This window comes from Strigops habroptila, chromosome 3, assembly GCF_004027225.2.
Source record: "Strigops habroptila isolate Jane chromosome 3, bStrHab1.2.pri, whole genome shotgun sequence".
Taxonomy (NCBI): Eukaryota; Metazoa; Chordata; class Aves; order Psittaciformes; family Psittacidae; genus Strigops; species Strigops habroptila.
In genome coordinates this window covers 80800637-80823522 of record NC_044279.2, presented here as the reverse complement: position 1 = coordinate 80823522, position 22886 = coordinate 80800637, and the positions used below count along the sequence as shown (strand labels likewise).

At 41.2% G+C, this 22886-nt stretch overlaps 1 protein-coding gene across 1 annotated transcript; it reads right to left on the bottom strand.

Annotated features, from left to right (window-relative positions):
* Positions 1-4725: 4725 nt before the first annotated feature.
* PARP11 (poly(ADP-ribose) polymerase family member 11) lies at positions 4726-21872 on the bottom strand. The gene is given in 9 exon segments (XM_030478815.1): positions 4726-7680; positions 8132-8283; positions 14811-14941; positions 15029-15101; positions 16560-16635; positions 17700-17820; positions 17919-18020; positions 18022-18048; positions 21748-21872. Coding segments are annotated over 9 exon segments (1032 nt in total). The 5' UTR covers positions 21784-21872; the 3' UTR covers positions 4726-7366.
* Positions 21873-22886: the final 1014 nt, after the last annotated feature.

The window sequence follows — 22886 nt, the reverse complement described above, 5'->3', positions numbered from 1 at the left end:
CTTCCAGCACTGGGCTTCAGGGGCCCCAGGGCCCATCATTGGTGTTGAAGACAGAGGTGTAGAAAGCATTAAACATCTCTGCTTTGCCTATGTCCCTATTTGTGAGGTGACTGACCCCGTCAAGCAATGGACCAATGTTATCTCTGATTCTGCTTTTGCTATTAACATATTTGAGAAAGCCCTTTTGGTCCTTCACAGTGCTGGCCACCTTGGATTCTAATCGGGCTTTAGTCACATGGATTTTCTCCCTGTGGTGGTGAACAGCATCTCTAGTCCTCTTGTGTCGCCTGTCCTTGCTTCCAGTATCCACACGCTTTCCATGCAAAGGCAAGATGACATGCAAAGACAATGTCACTGGTGTGGGGATATTCCAGGAAGCATGTTGGCCCCATGAGAAGCCAGTTATGCTTATAGCAGATAGCAACACTTTGCTATCCCCATGCTCCTTACACCAGTGATTAGAAGAGATTGATGTAGCTACAGCTCTCATTTCTGACTGTTTGGCAACATTTATGTACCACTTTTGTAAGTCTGTCGTCATCACAAAGTGCCAAAAGAAATGAAAATTTGACTACAGGTCCTCTGACTCTTCATCCAATACTCTGTCCCATTGGGAATACATAAGGTTGCTGAACACTCAGGAAGATCATCAGCATGAAAACTGAGTTCAAAAATTTCAAATGACAGATTAAAGCAGTAATATTTTTGCATTCTCTCCCCTCCTTGCTTCCACTCATCAGCCCCAGTATACATGCAGACACATGCACTATTTCACTTATGTAACCATTTTTCTCCCATTAATCTTTTTTTCCCCAGGTTTTCCTTCTCTTGCCCTTGTCTTATCCCATTGCTTTGGGTCATATTTCTTATAGTAAAAAGAAAATAAATCAAAACCATAAAAAATCATCCCTGAGCTGCTATTTAAGTCACCCTTATATACGTCTAGTAATTAGTTGACAGTGCTTTGTCAGGGATATAGTATTGTCAACAGTTCTGTTCACACAAAATCTTTGATGAAAGTATTTGTAGGCCAGCCCTTTTATAGAAAAAAATCTTTTAAAAGTAATCTCCCTGCTTAATACATAGATAATAGTACAGTGTCTCAAATATCCAGTCATCCTTTGAAAGCCTAATTTGCAGCAACTGTTCTCAGTTGGGATTACTTTCTTGGACAACCTTCACCAACTGACGGGTAAATGTTGACGTGAAAAAAATCACATGTACTAGCTACTTGGCCACCACCAGGTCTGTAACCTAAACACATCACTTAATGCAATAAACTGCATTAACGTATTACAAAGGACATCTGGGGATACGTGTCAAGCTCAGCTGCAAGATGCACTCCATATGTGCTTTAAACATAGAAGAAGAGGTGGAATGGGAAGTGAGGGATAGAAAGGTGAATAAGTAGGTTGAAGGACAAGTACATTTTATAGCTACCGCTCTAAAACATATGCCTTAAGCCCTATACAAGGCTATTGCAACTAATGTGGTCTTTCTTAATGTACGTTTTAGGTAAATAGATGGTCCTTCTCTTAAGGAGTCCTTTAAATTATAAAAACCTACTGTGACTACAACAGTAGTCAGGTACTCACAGATGAGTACTGCTGTTGCCTTGTATATGAGTCCTGTATGTAGGTGCTGGGGGCGGGGGGAGGGTGAGGGTGGAGGGGAGCGGTGTGCAGCCTCATCACAGTTTGAACCTGCAAACACGAAAGCATCAGCCAGGGAAGGTCATGGAGTAGATGGTCCTAAGTGAGATCACAAAGCACGTGCGAGAAAACGAAGGGATCAGGCCCAGTCAGCACGGGTTCATGAAGGGCAGGTCCTACTTGACCAACCTGATCTCCTTCTATGATAAGGTGACCCACCTGGCTGATGAGAGAAAGGCTGTGGATATGGTGTATTTGGACATAAGTAAAGTATTTGACGTCATTGTCTCCCACAGCGTTTTCCTGGAGAAACTGGCTACTCACGGCCTGGATAAGTGGATTCTTTGCTGGGTTGGAAACTGGATGGGTGGCCAGAATGGTGGTACATGGCACCACATCTAGTTGGTGATGAGTCATTAGCAGTGTCCCTCAGGGCTCAGTGTTAGGGCTAGTGTTGTTTAATATCTTAATTGATGATCTGCATGAGGGGATTGAATGCACCCTCAGTGAATTTGCAGATGACACCAAGTTGGGCAGGAGTGTTGATCAGCTGAAGGATAGGAAGGCTCTGCAGAGGGATCTGCACAGGCTGGATCGATGGGCTGTAGCCAATGGTATGAGGTTCAACAAGGCAAAGTGCCAGGTCCTGTGTTTGGGCCACAACAACCCCATGCAATGTTACAGGCTTGGGGAAGAGTGGCTGGAAAGCTGCAGAGCAGAAAAGAACCCGGGAGTGCCGACCGATGGCTGCTGAACATGAGCCAGCTTGTGCCCAGGCAGCCAAGGCAGCCAACAGCATCCTGGCCTGTATCAGCAATAGTGTGACCAGCAGGACCAGGGCAGTGATCATACCCCTGTACTGGGTGGGCACTGGTGAGGCCGCACCTCGAACAGTGTGTTCAGTTCTGGGCCCCTCACTACAGGAGAGACATTGAGGTGCTGGAGTGGGTTCAGAGAAGGGCAAAAGAGCTGGAGCACAAGTGTGATGAGGAACAGCTGAAGGAACTGGGGTTGCTTAGTCTGGAGAAGAGAAGGCTCAGGGAGGACCTTATGACTCTCTACAACTACCTAAAGGAGATTGTAGTGAGGTGAGGATCAGTCTCTTCTCCCAAGCAACAAGAAACAGGACATGAGGAAATGGCCCCAAGCTGCACCACGGGAGGTTTAGACTGGATACTAGGAAAAATTTCTTCATGGAGAGGGTAATCAGGTATTGGAACAGGCTGCCCAGGGAAGTGGTAGAATCTTGGAAGCGTTCATGAACTGTGTAGATGAGGCCCCTCAGTGATATGGTTTAGTGGTGGTCTTGGCAGTGCTGGGGTAATGGTTGGACTCAATGATCTCCTAGGTCTTTTCCAACCTAGCTGATTCTGTGATTCTATGTCCCTCACCCTGGGCAGAGGCTCTGGGTCCCTGGGGCACCAGGCTGGCTCCAGTGGCCAGGCAGGAGAGGTCGTGGATGGGAGTGGCTAGAGGAGGCAGGGCCTGAGCTTCTTACATCACTTATCAGTATGCAGGCAGACAAGTATTCAGAAATTCATACCTGCGGTTTTCAGAAGCACCCATTCCGCTCAGTGTCTTCCTGGTTGCTGCAGACCACCCTCTCCAGCCTCCAACCCCTCCTCCTAAGGGTTCAGCTGTATGATTCAAGGCCTAGCACTGATTGACTGCCCAAATGTATAACCCTGGCTCAGCCTCCTGAGAAAAATCCTAAATTTTAAGAGAAAGCATTGATAAAGCCTGTAGCATAAAGCCATAAATGATAGATTAAGGTGAAATATGAATTTAAAGTTTAAGGATTCAGGAAGAAAAACAATAAAACAATAATGTGAAGAGCTGTAACATGTTAAAGGAGTCTAAAGATGGCAATGACAACACGAAGCATGAAACTACATGAAACTACATGAACCTTTCCAGCAGCAGCAGAATCTGACCCTTCATCCCCTGCTTCACAACTACCTAGCCAGCAAAGACTCTTTGTGTTTCTTGTGTTGGGAATGATAAGCATATTAGTGCTTTGTCTAATAACCTGTTAATCCTAACTGCCCTTGATTTGTTAAACAATAAAAAAAATCGCTTTCTGATTTTGAGTTAAACTGTTATTGCTCTGAGTCTTTCTGCTCTACAAAGAATTGATTTCTGGGCAGGAAGTGTCTTTGGTTGTGTTCATACACTGGTTACTGCAATAAGATGCCCATTTTACTTGGCCTTTAACTGCTCTGGTGGTAAAATATGACTGATTTCCACTTTCACAATATGAACTTTCTCTATCTTTTTGTAAAAAACCAGGTTTCTATGAAGCATGCTCATAAGGTAGTGAGTTTCTAAAAGCATTCCTTTGATTCACAAAATCCTTCACTGAGCAGTATTCCACACTCTATTTGTGAGAATTAGGGGGAAGACAATATAGTTCTCTTTATAATAACTATTCACTTAAACTGAAAAGCCCATTGTGTAAGAGATGGCACTAACAGAGCTTTTAGCTGTCAGTGCACTTCAGTCATTTCTGGGCTGGAATCTGTGTAACGCTTCTTCACAGATTGCCAGGCTGTGGACAAAAATACATGGTTTACCCCCTCAGCATAACTGGGGGGGTATGGAGGGCAGGAACTGGTAAAGCAGTATATAATTAATGTTGGATTTGATCCAGGATACCTTTCCCTTAGTAGAGTAGATCAAGGTTTTTGATGGCAATACGCTTTTAAGACTGGTTTATGGTTTAGCAAACTGTGCAATGTTGAGTAAAATAAGAAACGTATCATGGCGCAGACTGAGAGAGAAGTCCATCTACTGTATAGCTGGCTCCCTGCCCTCATCAGATGTACAGTCTGTCTAGGCCGGTGAGAAGCACTGAAGGTAATCTCCACCTATGTAGACTGTGCAAATTCACTTTAATCTTCCTACTATGATCTTGCGTGCTCACAATGGCTTAAAGGGATCAGAGGTATCCTTAAACCACCAGCTGAACTTGCATCCACTGTACTCCTGGAATTCAAGTCACTAACTCCACCTGGTACCTAACGTATCTCACATCTAGCTTGGATATGAGGGTATTGGTACAGCTGTTAAAAAATAAAGCTGTATCCTTTTATTTCTGTAGATTTTAACTTTAAACCAAGAAGTTTGTATAAACTGCACCTCTAAATCAACTGGAATGAAGACAGACACTCTCCCAAACTGCTTTAGATGAAACGGTGAGATTTCAGGAGAAATTGAGTACACGTCCATTCTGAAAATCAAAGCTGTCACAGGAAGCCAGTATGATACAGAAATAAGATCAGCTCATACTGAAGCACTGTGCCCTATGAAAACTTTCTGTACAGGAATAATCTAAGAAACTTTTACCTCAGATCGAGGCATGTAAGAGAACGACATGCTCTCTCGCACAGACGTAAAAAGAAAAGGGAGCATAAAGTTTCATTACATTAAATAGTAACAGAAAACTGCAGTTTTCTTTCGCCAGAATTAGACCAAATCCCTTTTCATTTCTTTGATGCTCTAAAGTACAAGAAATTATTTTCCTCCCTTCTCTCACTGTTCCTTTTATTAAATCCAACTATTTCTTGTATTGGCTACTTGTAGAGTTCTGGACTTCACTTGCCAGCAGAAGGACAGCTGCTTTACAGATACCTTCATTATCAAGATTGAACAAAAATGGACACCAGAAAGCAGAACAGTACATTAAAAGAAGAGCTGAAACTACAATCACAGAGTGATTTGGTAAGATTAAGATTCTGCCATTTAAGTGAGTTAAGTAATAAACAAGACAATGGGAAAAGCTACTAAGATCAGTATAGATAACAGAATTTTTTGTCCATAAGACACTGAAAAAGAAACTTCAGTTTGCTTAACTAAAAAGGTCAGTTCAGACCTCAGAAGTAATAAATGACCAAATCAAAGGAACAGCAGCACATACGTTAGTTTCCTAAAATGTATGTTCTGTAGAAAACAGTATAAGAATAAAAAGGAGTCAATAATATACCAATTCCCTGCATAATTATGCCCACAACAGTAGAACCTCAAGTTCCCAACTAGGATCAGAGATCATACTTCCCACTGCACTAAAATTAAGGAAAATGCATCTTAGCCCTAAATGGCTTAGGAACAGAAGCTAAAGGAAAAGCTGCCATGAAATTATAAATACAGACACCCAATTTGTGCAAGATCCACTGAAAGGCAAAGATAACAGCACTAAGGAAAAGGAAGAGATGTTTGCATCCTCAGTTATGATGCCAGATATGTAGTCATGTTTTGCTTCCAGTTCCATAGGTTTAATATAATTTTGAGTAGACTTGGTCATGCCAGCTGCAGTGCGTTTTAAATAGAATGGATTTTAAACGTAGCCTTAGATCCAGAGAGTCCATTAACAATTGCATAACAGACCAATACAGATAATTCTATATCTGCCACAATTACGTACTATTTCTATTTAGTACTTGTCATAGCCAAAGAAGTGAAGCCTCAAAAGACTTGAACAAAGTAAAACACTAGAGGAACAACTTTGTAGCAAATTGTTTAACATTTCAGTGCATTTCTCTGTAACAGCCCCTTCTTCAGGCTCTTTATACGCTTAGGTACTCAAGCTTGTTCTTTTCCTAAATACTCTCTTGGTCTTTCTACACGTGAAAAATACTCTTCAGCTTTACAACTGTATCACTTATGAAAACCTGATCTACACAAGCGCCACTGAAAGCTTTCTATTAACATGTTTAAAAATTAAAGGATGGCATCTTATTAAACACTCAGTGTTGGTTTAACTGTATTACTCCAGTAAAGTTAATCTAGACATTGTCTTCAGTAACAGCAAGTACATGAGCACTGAATGATTCTTAAACCCTGACCAGGCATGAATCACAGCAGTGTGAATGTAACTGCAAGCACACATAAACTATAACAACAGGGCAAAAATTCCATAAGAATAACAACTCAGGTGTATGGCACTGCTGATATCCCAACACTAAGCTCAACAGTTATGCACCAAACAATTAACAACCACAAGAACTTATGGGCATAATTTCTATCAAAACCAAAGTTCAAATGCTAGTGCAAGGGTTTTGTAATCTTGCAAGTGTATGATTAAAGCTTTGCAAGTATATAACTGAAGCTTACAGAAAAAAATACTTAAAGTTAAATAGAACAGCTTCAGTGAATGTTATAGCTCCATCAGTTTACTCCAGATACTATTTTTTTTTTGGGTAGGTTTAGAATCCAAACTAAGAGACCTCCAAACACAAAGCCATGTGTACTATAGAACATAGACATACACACATAATATGTACCAAAGTCCCCCGTTTTTGTTGGTGGTTTTGTTATTTTTATGTTCTACAGACAATCTTTACAAAAGATTAGTTTCATCATATGCATACTGTATTACAGGCATATTTCTACCACATGAATAAATACTTGTAATATATTAAAAAAACCAGAACATAAATCTTGCCTTTGAAAACTTACCAATGTCCAGCGTCTTTAAGGCTCACTAAGCAATTTCAAATTTGTAATGGTATCTACATTTGAAAAATGCATTAGTAAAGTTTACAGATTTTAAAAAACAGTTCAACAATCTCTCTTAAATGTTTAATAGCTTCCCGTTTTCCATAAACATATGTTAGCTTTTCTTTCACCTCTCTCACACTTCCTGTTTTTATATCATTGTCTTTACAAAAAGAACATCAAAAAGACACAAACAATACTCAGTTCAGCTCTTTTCAAACTTAAGAAAATTCTATTAAATACTCAGGGTAGATTTGGTTGGCATCAAAGATGACGAAGATCTTTGGGTTCCAGGTGTTATCCACACAGCTGTCATACAAGTTCACAAAACTTCCATCTTTTGAAGGAGGCCTCATGTATTTTGAATCACCATTGATATAGTCACCAGTTAATACACGAGCAAGAAACATGACTTTATCTGGTCTATGCAGACGAGGCTGCAGATTCACACCATGAATTTGAAAAGTATCTCCATGCTTCATGTCCTCTTTGCAGAAATGACTGGAATATGATGCATCTCTCGCAAAATAGGTCCCTTTCAAATAAAAAAAAAAAATAAAAAAATCTGATGATATTCTTATGACAGCTTAACTCCTAGAGCATGGATATAGGTATTAGGATAATAAAAGATGTCCGTTCTCTTATGCTCATGAGCAATCCTTCCTTCCCCCTCCCCCCCGCAAATCCTTAGATTATAGCAACATGACCAAATACTTCTAGTGAGAATGTTTTAGTAGAGAGATTGTCTTGTGATCAACACTGCTTCATTGGGCACACACTCCCTGGTCCTACTAGCCAGTTTTGACAATTACATTCCTTACTGCATCCTAACTTTCTTAAAATACACTTGATGTAAAAGCAGAGCTATATTGAACAGCTCTTGGATAAACACAGTGAGTGCACCACAAAGAACTTAATATGGGGAACACTTAACAATGTTCAACTTTTAAGATTGCTGAATTGTTGTATCTGGCAAAAATACTTACCTTTTCCATATACAGCAGCATGTATCCCATTTATTCTCCAGTCAAAGTTATGAATACATATTGCTTCAACAAATTCATTACTGGTGCCATGAAATAACATCTGCTCATTAATAGTTGGGACACCTCTTTTCTTCTTCAGTTGAGCTTTTTTCCTACAGAGAACACACAATACAGCATTACAAACATCAGTACAATTGAATCAAGTTACTACTCTGAAAACACTACAGACGGGACAGACCTAAAATCCTCTATACATTCCACTTTCACGAGTGTCTAAATGACTCTAGCTTTTAACAGATGATTATGTTTTTAAAGTGATCAGAATTCTTAAGGGACATGTTTAGAAATCACATACTTCTGGATGCTGTGGACTATTTTCATAAGTAATCCAAGATTAGGAAAAAAGGTCTTTGTACTAATTTTATCAACATTCTCCATTTGGCATTAGTTTCAGTGTAGTAATTTTATGCAGATACACTTTTAAAAGAAAGGCATTTTTCTCCCATTTTGTTCCCTCCATCTACTTAAATAGCATGGTGGGAGGGCTAACAAACTTAGTGGATTATAAAGTATAACTACTCAGGTAAACCAGGAAAAATACTAAAAATAAAATTACCTAAATGTCAAGGTAAAATTACTTCAATGTGATCCTTTCATAATTGTTTTCCAAATTTACGCTTCACATATATTCTAAGAGGTAGTATTCAATCCTTTGTGTATTGAAGGATTACATGTATATAAAATTTTTGAAACATAAAGACCACCTTATACTACAGGTGAAACTGTATTACAGTCTCATCGGCAGAAGGCCATAGCACACTTTCAATTAAAAAACAGATATATTTTCTATCAATTTTTCTTATGTGACTTTCTCTCATTTGGGTTTTCCTAAGATCCATGAAGAAGTTGACTCTGTGTCTAAATCACTCAGCTGTTCATAGTTATGATCCCTCGACTGTCCAGACAAAAATAAGTCAGAGTGCATCACAGCATTGTTCTTGTCTGTGTAGCTGAATTTCCCTCCTATACAAGCTATACTGCATAGGACATTGTGCTACATACTTAGGTTTATCAGGCACATACTTATCAAATTAAGCTATCATCTGCTTACAACAGGAGTGCACACTTGAATTGGGAAAGCATTCACAGGACCTACAGTTTAGACGTAATCTGAAGAAGTCCCATCAACCAGGTCAAGGGAAAGAGCTAGGCAGGAAAGATTCTTTATCGTATTAATAGCATTACATTGCAGTTATGCTTTATTTATAAGTAAGTACATTTCACCCAAGTAGAAATCTTACAGTACTTAGCTTGAAAGAGATGTTTATTCTGCTTTGTTATCCAGCATTTTTTTTCCCTCTTCCCTTTTGCAAACTAAAATACCTATGTCTTGGCAACTTTTTTTTTTCTTTTCTTTTTTTGTGTGTGTGTCTTTTTTTCCCCTACAACTTCTTTCCAAACCAGAAGAATATCAGTAGAATCTCAAGGGCATCTCAGAGATTTTACCAGTAATCTCATGTATGATGTTTTGTGTCAGGGGCATAGAGACTCCAGGCATTCAAGTTCTGCTCTATCAGCAGTTCAACAAAACGCAGAAGCCAAGATTCCCGGCACACACTACCTGTGTGAGGCAACACCTCTGAGCTAACGGCTAGCAATGCTGAACATCTGAAATTTTTCAATCAGCAGCCCTCTACTGTTGGCTGCTGATCTCTGACAATGTATAAAGGTAGCCTAGAGTAACTTCTCTGGAAATACGGGAGCAGAACAAATTTGTAGAAAAAGTGAATAATAAATTCTCCAAAAATGTTCTGAAACAGTCCTTCACTATCTCTGACCAGTTGATTTCATAAAAACAATTTAAAACAGTCATTAATATGGGAACTACTACAACAGGTAAATGTGTTTTAACCACTACAAGGATGCAAATAATGATTAAAGCAATGCTCAGATTTAATCACTGACCTTATCAATGAAGCAAAACACTTTCTCAAAACTACAAAAGTTTAAGTAGCAACTGTTCCTCATAAGTAGCAGAATATACTGAGTACACTCGGAAGGTGTTTCTGCAGAATGCAGAAATGCCACAGCAGAACTTTTTATAAAATTGTAGGCTTAAATTATAGGTTTAAACCAACAATAATGTGTATGACTTTAACTAATGTAGTGAAATACAACAAGCTTCTCTAACTTGCTGACACACAGGGAATAAGGAATGTCTGGCTGATGGGTGAAGGAACATCACGGGACTGATAACAACTAAGGAGGCAGTAAATAAGACCAAGGATGCTAACCTTCAAGATAGCAGAGACTGGAACAGAACAAAAGCAAGGACATACCAACTGCTAACTCAGCACTAGGACCTTGCAGGCATGTGCAAGCACTGAGGTCAATCAGTAAACACAGTGAGGAAGACTACTGGGGACCACCAGACCCCCACTCAGCAAGAAAACACATGTGTAATTAGAATGCAAATATTATAATTAGTTCCTGAAATACCATGAATATGTACATAATTTCCCGGGAAAGCTGTAAATATGCATGAGTATGCTAAATATATAGCCACTACCAGCAACTATTAGGCACACTCACCCTTCCGAAATGATTTGCATGTGTGCCCAGAGCTGCAGTAAAGAATGCCTGCTTTCTAAAACTCCAAATTGAGGCTTAGAGAGTTTCTTTGACTGACTTTTGTGGTAACAGAATCACAGAATCGTTAGGGTTGGAAAGGACCTTAAAGATCATCTAGTTCCAACCCCCCTGCCATGGGCAGGGACACCTCCCACTAGACCAGATTGCTCCAAGCCCCATCTAACCTGGCCTTGAACACTGCCAGGGATGGGGCAGCCACAGCTCCTCCGGGCAACCTGTGCCAGGGCCTCACCACCCTCGCAGTAACGAGTTTCTTCCTTATATCTAACCTAAATCTCCCCCGATTAAGTTTGAACCCATTACCCCTTGTCCTAGCACTAAAGTCCCTGATGAAGAGTCCCTCTCCAGCATACCTGTAGGCCCCCTTCAGATACCGGGAGGCTGCTCTGAGGTCTCCATGCAGTCTTCTCTTCTCCAGGCTGAACAGCCCCAAATTTCTCAGCCTGTCTTTGTATGCAAGGTGCTCCAGCCCCCTTATCATCCTTGTGGCCCTCATTCTGGAACTTGCTTCAACAGTTCCATGTCCTTCTTACGATGGGGATGCCAGAGCTGGACACAGTACTCCAGATGGGGTCTCACAAGAGCAAAGTAGAAGGGTAGAAGCGCCTCCTTTGACCTGCTGGTCACGATCTTTTTGATGCAGCCCAGCATATGGTTGGCTTTCTGGGCTGCGAGTGCACACTGAAGACAGGTCGTGTTCAGTTTCTCATCAACCAACACCCCCAAGTCCTCCTCAGGCTGCTCTGAATCACTTCTCTGCCCAACCTGCAGCTGTGCCTGGGACTGCCCTGACCCAGGTGTAGGAACTGACTTGGATTTTTACCAATTTGGAACAAATTGAAGAGTCTAACTATTCTAAAGCACATAGTCTTAGCACTTTCCACCAGCAGTGACAAGCTAATCCAGTAAAACAAAATTAAGTTGATCCAGCAGTGAGATCTCTCATAGAGCCAGTTCAACCAGTACCTCCAGGTCCTTTTCCATGAGCAGCTTTCCAGCCACTCTTCCCCAAGCCTGGAGCATTGCATTGGGTTGTGGCCCAAGTGCAGGACCCGGCACTTTGCCTTGCTGAACCACATACAGTTGGCCTCAGTCCACTGATCCAGCCTATCGAGATCCCTCTGCAGAGCCTTCCTACCCTCAAGCAGATCAACACTCCTGCCCAACTAGGTGTTGTCTGCAAACCTGCCAAGGGGGCACTCAATCCCCACATCCAGATCATCAATAAAGATAGTAAACAGAACTGGCCCCAGTACTGATCCACTCGTGACCAGCCACCAACTGTATTTAACTCCATTCACCACAACTCTTTGGACTCTGCCATCCAACCAGTTTTTTACCCAGTGAAGTGTACTCCCATCTGAGCCATGAACGGCCAGTTTCTACAGGAGAATGCTGTGGGAAACTGTGTCAAAGGCTTTACTAAAGTCGAGGCAGACAACATCCAGTTTTGTCTCATCCACTAAAACAGGTTACCTAGTCCCAGAAGGAGATCAAGTTGGTTAAGCAGGACCTGCCTTTCATAAATCAATGCTGACTGGGGCTGATCACCTGGTTGTCCCGTACATGCCACGTGATGGTGCTCAAGATCTGTTCCATAACCTTCCCCAGCACCACGGTCAGCCTGAGAGGCCTGTAGTTCCCTGGATCCTCCTTCTGGCGCTTTTTGTAGATGGGCATCACATCTGCTGACTTGCAGGAAACTGCAACCTCACCAGTTAGCCAGGACTGCTGATAAATGATTGACAGTGACTCAGTGAGCACTTCCATCAGCTCCCTCAGTACACTTGGGTGGATCCCATCTGGCCCCACAGACTTGTGTATGTCTAAGTGTAGCAGCTCATTAATTATTTCCTCTTGGATTATGGGGGCTTCATTTCGCTCCTTGTCCCTGTCTTCAAGCTGAGTGCCCTGAGAAAAACTGGTCTTACTAAGGCATTAAGCACCTGAAGCCTTTTCCTCAGCCTTTATCATTATGTTTCCTCCCAACATCCAATAAAAGATAGAAATTCTCCTTAGCCCTCCTTTTGTTGCTAATGTATTTAAAGAAACATTTTTCATTGTCTTTTATGGCAGTAGCCAGATTAAGTTCTAGTTGGGCTTTGGCCTTTCTAATTTTCTTCCTGCATAACCTCATGACATCCTTGTGGTCCTCCTGAGTGGCCTGCCACTTCTTCCAAAGGTCACAAATTCTCTTTTTCTTCCTGAGTTCCAGCCAAAGCTCTCTTCAGCCACACCAGTCATCTTCCCCATCAGCTCATCTTCTGGCACATGGGGATGGCCTGTTCCTGTGCCTTTAAGATTTCCTTTTTGCAGAATGTCCAGCCTTCCTGGACTCCTTTGCCCTTCAGGACTGCCTCCCAAGGGACTCTTTCAATCAGTCTCCTAAAGAGGCCAAAGTCTGTCCTCCAGAAGGGCAAGGTAGAGGGGGTTCTGCTGAGCCCCCTCCTTACTTCCTCAAAAATCAAAAACTCAATTAAGAGAAGGCTAACCTTCTTAACCAAGAACTTAATTTCCTTACGCATATCCATGATATACCATTAAAGTAAAAATAAACTAGATATGTTTCAAAAATTCACATAGAATCATAGAATAGTTAGGGTTGGAAAGGACCTTAAGATCATCTAGTTCCAACCCCCCTGCCATGGGCAGGGACACCTCACACTAAACCATGTCACCCAAGACTCCATCCAACCTGGCCTTGAACACCGCCAGGGATGGAGCATTCACAACTTCCTTGGACAACCCATTCCAGTGCCTCACCACCCTCACAGAAAAGAACTTCTTCCTTATACCTAACCTAAACTTCCCCTGTTTAAGGTTGAACCTGTTAGCCCTTGTCCTACCATTACAGTCCCTAATGAAGGGTCCCTCTCCAGCATCCTTATAGCCCTTCAGATACTGGAAGGCTGCTATGAGGTCTCCACGCAGCTTCTCTTCTCCAGGCTGAACAGCCCCAACTTCCTCAGCCTGTCTTCATATGGGAGGTGCTCCAGCCCTCTTATCATCCTTGTGGCCCTCCTCTGGACTTGCTCCAACAGCTCCATGTCCTTTTTATGTTGAGGACACCAGAGCTGTACGCAGTACTCCAAATGAGGTCTCACGAGAGCAGAGTAGAGGGGCAGGATCACCTCCTTTGACCTGCTGGTCACGCTTCTTTTGATGCAGCCCAGGATATGGTTGGCTTTCTGGGTTGCGAGCGCACACTGAAGCCGGCTCATGTTCAGTTTCTCATCAACCAACACCCCCAAATCCTTCTCCTCAGGGCTGCTCTGAATCCATTCTCCGCCCAACTTATAACTTATGCAAATTTTTAATATACATCTGCCTAAGTTATTTCCTCCCTGTTTAACTTAGTTCAGTTGGTTTTAAGGCTATAATACATCTTCAAAACAGATTCTGATAGGAACTCCTTCTTAGAGGCCGCACAAATAAAACTTTTGTCAAATACAACTGCTTAAGATTGATACTTAAGTGGAAGCAAAACTCAGCACTTCCTACTTCTTCCAGGCCAGCACAATATAAAGAGGGAAAAGCAGAGAACTCAGAAAAAGCTTTTGTAGCACATTAAAGAAAGAACATGAAAATGTGCTAATTGGACACTTGATTTTGTCCTTGGTTTCATAAAAGTTAAAAACTTTAACAAGCCACAAATATTTATTTGCTTTGTTCACTAAAAATTAAAGTAATACAAGCCTGTCGAGGAATTATTTTACAAAAAGCATTGTTAAGTATCATAGGCATCTACCACATGGACATCCTGAACATCTTTAATGCATCAGTCTTGTCTATGCTACATTTATACCTAATGCATTTCTACAAGTATTACATTTCTGCACCTGCAGAAACTACAGTATTGAAAATGGAATTCTGAATACAGAGGAATGACAAATAAGAATATTTAAAAAATATTAAGTTACACATATTTTCATTAATAATAAAAGCAATGAAACATATTTCTGCTGCATGCCTTCAAGATTTGCTCCATTAACAATCCTAAGACTGTTGGTTTTAGAAATAATCTCACCTGCAAAAAAACTCCCACAAGTCTAGATTTTGTATTCTCTTAATTCTTTTAATTCGGTGGCTATCCATTGTTTTTCCAAAGAGACTAGAAACTTCATTATATTCATTTGTTTTCTTTTGCAATGGAATAAGCTGGAAAAAAAGAGGTTAGTACAATTTCAATTCGATGCATTATTTCATTATCATATATTTTTCACCAACTTCCATACCAACTCTTACCTGATATGGCTCATCAGTATTTACATTCTCCCAGTGTGAAGGCATAGGGATAGCCTCATTTTCACAGATGAAACTTCAAACAGAACAAACAAACAAACAAACAAAAGTAAAAATACATCACATCAAAGCCATGATGCATTTTCTTTCTGTCAAACCCTTGCTCAAACCCAAAACCTTACACAAAACTACTTAGGGTTTTAATTGAAACAAAGGCTGATGTCAGCAGGTAAGGTCAAAGGCAAGAGGTCTTATTTTGTATTCAAATTCTGGCTTAGCTTATTGTAAGTAAACCACCATAATGAGCAGTTTTAATACATCATCTACAGCAAAAGATAAGAAGATAAATTGGAAGAGAAGGTCTGCAACCAACCAACAAAAAACCCCACCAAAAAAAAAAACCCACAACAAAAAAAACCCCAAAACACCTCCCCCCCCCCCCCCAAAAAAAAACCTAACCAAAAAAAAACCAAACCAAACCAAAAAACATTTTAAGCATATACACCACATACATAGCAGCTTTTAAGCCTTAAAACCAGGACTAAAAGAAGCAATCTTCTGAAAGTATAGTGTTATCACATGCAAAGAGAGTACTGAATGCAGTTATTCAAGAAACAAAAAACCAAAAGTGAATTGCCACATTATTGCATACATTCTTCAGCAAATATCCATCAAAAAAAACAGCTGACACTTCAAAAAAAATGCCTTCTTGAATGCCAGTGTAAAAAGGTTACTGTTACATTTCTCATTAAAAATGACAATTTTCTTTTTGAAAATATAACCAGACTAAAATTCAGAACTAAAATTATTTCTAAAGAAACTAGCTGGAGAAAAAAGCGTACATATTCCATATAGTCATTTTTACCTGTGGTGGTATCACTACACAGATCAATTTAGTGTTTATTGAGTATCAGATTTACATCAGCACAGCTTTATATCTAATGACTTATCAGATGGTAAGACACTTACAATCTACTGCAATTAGACTCATAAAACAATCTGGTTGTTATGATGCAAATTCTTGTAATTTCAAACCATTTTAGAGTAAATGATTAAAACACACAGGCAAGAAAATATAACTCAATCTTTTTTGCTGCTACAATAATACAAAGAAGTCATTATTAAAATGGAACAAACTCCTAAGTTTTTTGCTGCTGCTTCCCCGTAACAATTGTGATTCAACAGGTATTTACAGCAGGGACTCCAATGGCTAGATTCAGGCACAGCTTTAAGAACCTTGCCAAAAGTTATTGGTATTCAGTACGCCTTGCCTCTCCTACTGCAAGTTCCTTAATTCCGCAGGAGAAAAAAAAACACAAAACAAAATTAAAAAAAAAAACCAACTAAAAATTCTTTTGTCATTCTTCTCTGATATGTCTTCCTTCTTCACTTGACTAGCTCTCCCACCTTGGTTCACCTCTCAAATTGCTTGATGTGAGAATAAACAATAAATGTAAAATATATTTTTGTTTCATTTTACTTAGAAGAATTACAAATAAAATAAAATTAGGGAGTCTTTTTTTTATTTCCTTACCTGAAAGTACTGATAGAAAAGGGAGCTCGCTTTATTGGACGTTGCTTAAGGGTAGTTAGGTTGGTTTGTTTCATCGCTGAGCATAAAACAAGAGTTAGGATGAAAGTTTCTGGAATTCATCTATAGCATATGAAACACGTAAGCGTCATTTTTAAAATAACAATACTATACCCGAAGTTGCTTGACAGGAAATCCCGTTTCAACAATTAACAAACAAGCATTTTCAACAAATGTTTCTAACTACTGGCCTCAGAATCATTGTCATTTACATGAATTGGCAAAATGCACAACTATTACAGAAAACACTTATTGTTAAAATATCCGTCTAACATTCAGCCCCACTGAATCACTGGCAAAACTTCCACTGGCTTTAATACAACCAGGATGACAAAGCATGTTACTACTGTCCTTGTAAGACATCATGACCTACAAACAGGAACATAAAAATAGTTCTTCAGCATTTCTATTTAGTGCTTTTATTCCAGATGCAAAACCAAGTGTTTTTTTAAACAGACATTTCAACACAAGTAAACATAAAATTCATTGTATTGTTACATACTACTTTAACTCCCAGTACATTGCTGGTTTACCCAGTTTCCGCTTCCTATATTTGAAATACTACTATTTTCGTTGTCTTGGAAGAGGCTTATATTTAAGCATATAGCTGTTTCATAATTTAATCAGAAAATAAACAATCTATGAATGGAAAAGCTAAAAAGAAAAACCCAACCAAAGCAAAAAAACCCCCCAAACGCCAAAGTACAGATCAATTTATAGTTAACATAACCAAGATCTTTTCAATCTACTACATTTTTCAAGCTTACAAGCAGTTGCACATTAAAGCAAAAATGTTCAAACTCGCCAGTCCCATAGATTTATGGTAAGGTAAGCGGCAGTAACATGATGGGAGTGCTACTAAACAACACATGCTACTTTACTAATAAACTACACTAAAAAATTGTAACAGGGCAGTTGCTTCTAAAAACTACTATGTACTTTCCAGTAAAGACAACATTTCCAGTCACAAGAATCACAAGTTTTTGCAGTAGGTACGAGGACAGTAATTTGGTGAACAAACAAATTAACTGGTGTATCTGGCATATTCTATTACTTAAATTTACTCTATGAAAAGATACACACCTGAAAAGTCTAGCGTGTAGTTAAATTTTGCAGTAGTAAAAGAAACAGAACCATGTGGGTTTGTTCGGAAGCTCCTTTCAATATCTTCACTGCTAACAGAGCAATGACTGTTTGAATCAGTCTTCAAAATAAATGAAAAAGCACATTTAGACAAATACAGCAATAGGTAGTTTGATGCATGGAATGCATCACAGCTAATATAACTTCATAGGTATTTACCTGAAACATATGCCATTTACCACACTCAGCCAAATAAAACCAGCCCCACTGAGTATCAGAGGTATCCATCTCTTCAACTGAACCTTCCATCTTTGGAAAAAAAATCTTTTATTGTTCTTTGAAGCATTTCCTGAAACATTCATACACATACATAAGAAAAGTTTTGATAGTATTTAAAAATGCATTATTTGAGAAATTAATTTAAAAAAATAAAACAAAGTGAATTTGCAATCTTAAAAAACAAAGAACGGCAGGTAGAAGGCAAATGTGCTTTCTCTTTCTCAGGGAAAAATTCTGTTTGCTACTTATCCAGTATTATTCTTTAAGTTAGTTCAACATTTTCAAAACTCTGTCAAATGTCTAAGTGTGACAGTAAAGGCAAGAGCTATAGGCTTTAAAAGATCAAAGAGAGGTGCTAAATGCCACACTGATGGTCATATGAGCAAGGCCATTCCTATATACAACAGGCTGTGAGTTACATACCACCCACAAATGAGGTGCTGGGGTTACATCTGATAGCTTGATGGGAACATCTACTAGGTACTCACCAACAGTGAACAAATCAGAGTTGATATCAGAAGTTGTTAGGGAAAAAAAAACCAAACCCAAACAAAAAAACCTAACACAAAGAATGTAATCATTTAACAGTTCCTCAACGCTGCATGAAGGTTTGTTTCCCCCTGATGCACCCGCTTAAAAATGATACAGTAGAATTACCAGTACTCTGTACTTGTAACTACAGAGAAAGTTCACACAGAAAGCCAGAATGGCTTCCATGCTGCATTCCACAAGCAATTACTACCATAGCTGGGGTTCTGCAGGATGGAAGGTAGGATTGAGGAAAGGATATAGCAGAGGTCTACAAAACCATGACAAAACCGAACAGGGAATAACAAATCACATTTTCTTCCAATATAAGGAGGAGACACCTATCAAAGGTTGCATGTGTTAAACTAAAAACAAGTGAAAGAGAAATTTTTTCATAAAACTGATGGCAACCTGTGGAATTCCTTTTCATGGTTTGCTGTGGATGCTGCAAATCTATGGAAGTTTAAAAAGCAGCTAGACAAGTTCAAGCCTACCAAAAGCTGGAATACCTCCAGGACAGTCCCTGACAGATTTCAGCTCCTTCTTCATTTATCAATAAAATCCTGAAAACTCTTAAAGTACTTGACTCTACTTGCATATATCTCTTAACACATCAATTCTGACTGCCACATATCCCTCACAAGCAAAAATGCTAAGTAGGTTGAGAGGAATCTTTCAGAGAAAGAAGCTTGCCCCACTCCCAGAAAAGATTAGCAATTCATCCACTCTAGCCACTTAACCAAGACTGGCACTCTTCCCAACAATTTCCTCAACTTAACTTTTGCTTCTGAGAAGTGGAACAACACCCTCCAGCACAAATAAGTCAAACAATGCCCAGTTAATATATCAGATGCTTCAAGTGCTTCCTGGACACTTCAACTGAGAAAAAAAAAAGTAGAGACCTGAGGAAGGCAAATTCTGGAGACCAGAAGTTGGCACCAGGTGGCCAGTGCTACTGGGGCAGCAGATGAGAGCAAAAGGCACTTCTAGCACCACCTTTCCCTCTTACTTTTACCAAGCTAGCCCTGTGTGGCAGTTTGGAAAACAACCCCAGAAACCTCTTCGTGGTAATAGCTAGAGACACTATTCTAATCATCAAAACTCCAAAGATCTAGTTGCTTAGAAAACAGCGGAATCAGAAGTGAACTTCCACAACATCTCTAAATTGCACAATCGGAGGGCAAACTTACTTTAGTACAAATGGAACCCTACACAAGACTACATACATGGATAGCTCCCTCACATTCAAGCAGAACTACACTAAAGGGACATAAGCCACATGGAAAAATATTCTGAAAGAGGTAAGAAAATGCTCTTATTTCAGTTAAGATCTGTCCAACATCTCTTTTATTCATCGCAGCAATACAAAGTCATTTGTCAAAGTCGAAATACATTTGCTTGGTGTTAAAGCACAACTGGCCAACAACTTTTGATAATAATCTTTCACTTTCAACTTGATTCTTCCACTCAAATGAATATTTGGCTATGTTCTCTCCTACAGAGAGAAGGCAGAGGTAGTCTACACTTTTTTAAGCTAAGAGAAAAGCAAATCTGGTTTTGTAGGTAACATTTTGCTTCCTCATGTTCCTGCTGAAACAGCCAAACCTCAGCTCCATTGCAATGTTAGTTCAGGGCCTTGAATCTGATGAATCAAATCAGTAATGCCTTTTGAATAAGTAACAAATTGAGAGGGTATGTTGATCTGTGCCCTGACAACACACTTACACTTCTCTGGGGACAACACAGCCTCCAAAACAAACCATTTATTAAAGAGACAGTTATTTCCATATTTCAAAAATGTTACATTCAATTCACAAGTATTACCCTAGTTACAAATTCTAGGGTAAGCAGGTAAATTCCAGGATACTTAGAAGTATGGAAGAATGACCCAAAGGAATGAACATGTAAAGCGATAAAAACAAGAGAACTGTTCTCAAAGGTGATACAAATCCAAAATTTCTCAACTTATCAATGAATTTAAAATCAAACCCACACTATTCACAAGAAGCATTTTTTTTTTTTTTTTTGGCCAAAAGCTCTGAATGCATGCAGAATGAGCAGAAAAATCTCCATAGGTTTTTCTGGATGACAGGATGTCAACTATCAAAGATGCAGCAATCAGAATTTTATTAGCAATGATGTTGCTAACAGAAGGCCTCTCAGCTCCCATTATCAGCACTGCTTCTACTGGTCTAGGAGTTACCAGAACAGCTCAAATTAAACTCAATTACTCTGACAGCAAAAACATCCTCTTAAACAGAATGAATGCTTGTTATACGTTGTACAGTGACTGAATGGTTTTACTATTACTAGTAATGCCTCATTTTTCCAGAAGTACTTTAAAGTTTGAATAATAAACATGATTTATAGTGCATAGAATCACAGAATGGTTTGGGCTTGACCTCAAATGTCATCTTGTTCCAATCCCCCTGCCATGGGCAGGGACACCTTCCCCTAGACCAGGTTGCTCCAAGCCCGTCCAAACTGGCCTTGAACACTGACAGGGATGGGACAGCCACAGCTTCTCTGGGCAACCTGTGCCAGGGCCTCACCATCCCCATGGCAAAAAATATAGAAGCATTCCAATGGGCTATTTTGTTTGCTTTTTTGTGCTGTCTGCTTCCTCTTGGCAGACTGTGCTTTGTTGCCAAAGACCCTTTTGCCTGCAAACATCAACTTTGTACAGTTCCCTGCTGGAAACACTAGCAGTGCTAAGGGACTCTCTGTCTCTTCCTTAGAGAACAAGGCACCTGGGCAGGAGGGCTGGCTGAGGTAAACGTGCAGGCAGGTATGGGAAACAAGAAGGAAGAACAGCATTAGCACCAGTATGGGACACAACGTTAGACGACAATACCCTCTGCAACTATATCACTACTTACCCTCTTTGTGCTGCAGGGGACCACGGTTGCAGCCACCCCCTTTATCGACCCCCTCCAGAGCTGATCCCATTTGAGTTCAGGGACACGGCGGGGAGGTCAATCTAATCACTGCACCAGCACCTCTCCATCTGGGCCGTAGGCGTCCCCAAAGATGGTGGCCTACGCCTCCCACCCCCTTCCCCACCCTGGCAGCGCTCTCGCCGGCGGGGATGGGAAGGGAAGGGAAGGGATGGGAGGGGATAGGAGAGGAAGGGAGGGGAAGGGAAGCGGCCTGCTGGGCGCACGTAACACGGAGACGGGCTGAGGAGGAAAAAGAGGAAAGGAGCGGCCGTTTCCCCTGTCCCCCTCCCGCCCGCACTCACCGCATCGGCCTCCCACCCCGAGCTCGCTCCCCACATGCCGCCCGGAGAGGGGGCGCAAGGGGGCGGGGAGTGTGTGTGGGAACGGGTGGCACACGGGCCGCGCCACCGCTCGGCCTCTGGGCGCTTCCGTTATGGGCGGCAGAAGGGGCGGGGCGGCAGCTGTTACCGGTCGCGCTCGATAGGCTCATCACAGAGCGGGGCGAGGCCTGGCGTGCCAGCGGGCAGCGGGGTGGGAGGTGTTGGAGGCGGGGTGCGGGTCCTGCCGTGCCACGGGGAGCCGCCAGTCCAGCGCTGTGGCATCCGGCGGCCGTGTGGCTGTGGCTGGTGCCTGTCACAGTGGGCATGGGCTCTGGCAGTCTTGTGGGTGCTGCACGGTGTAGGTAGCGTTTTCGCGGTGAGATGCTCTGGTGCAGCACCCCTCACTGCTCTGTGCCACACAGTGGTTTTGAGTTCTGAAAAATCTGGTGGCCTTCTACAGTGGGGCCACAGCATTGGTAGATAAGAGTGACTGATGTCATTTACCGGGACGTGTGCGAGGCATTTGACACTGTCCTGCACAGCATCCTTGTCTCTAAATGAAGAGGCATGCATTTGACAGATGGACCACTCAGTGGATAAGGAACTGGCTGGCTGGTTGCACTCAGAGAGCTGTGATCAACAGCTTGATGTTCAAGTGGAGACCAGTGACAAATGGTGTCCCTCAGGGGTTGGTACTGGGACTGATCCTGTTCAACAGCTTTGTCAGCAACATTGACAGTGGGATTGAGTGCACTCTCAGCAAGTCCTCACCACACCAAGCTGTGTGGTGCAGTCGACATGCTGGAGAGAAGGGATGCCATCCAGAGGGACCTTGGCAGGCTCAAGGCTGTGGGCCAGCTGGCTGTGGGCCAGCACAAACCTCATGAAGCTCAACAAGGCCAAGTGCAAGGTCCTACACCTGGGTCAGGGCAATCCTAAGCACAACTACAGGATGGGCAGAGAAGCAATTCAGAGCAGCCCTGCAGAGAAGGACTTGGGGGTGTTGGTTGATGAGAAAGTGAACATGAGCTGGCAATGTGTACTTGCAGCCCAGAAAACCAGCCGTGTGCTGGGCTGCATCAAAAGGACCGTGGCCAGCAGGTCAAGAGAGGTGATCCTGT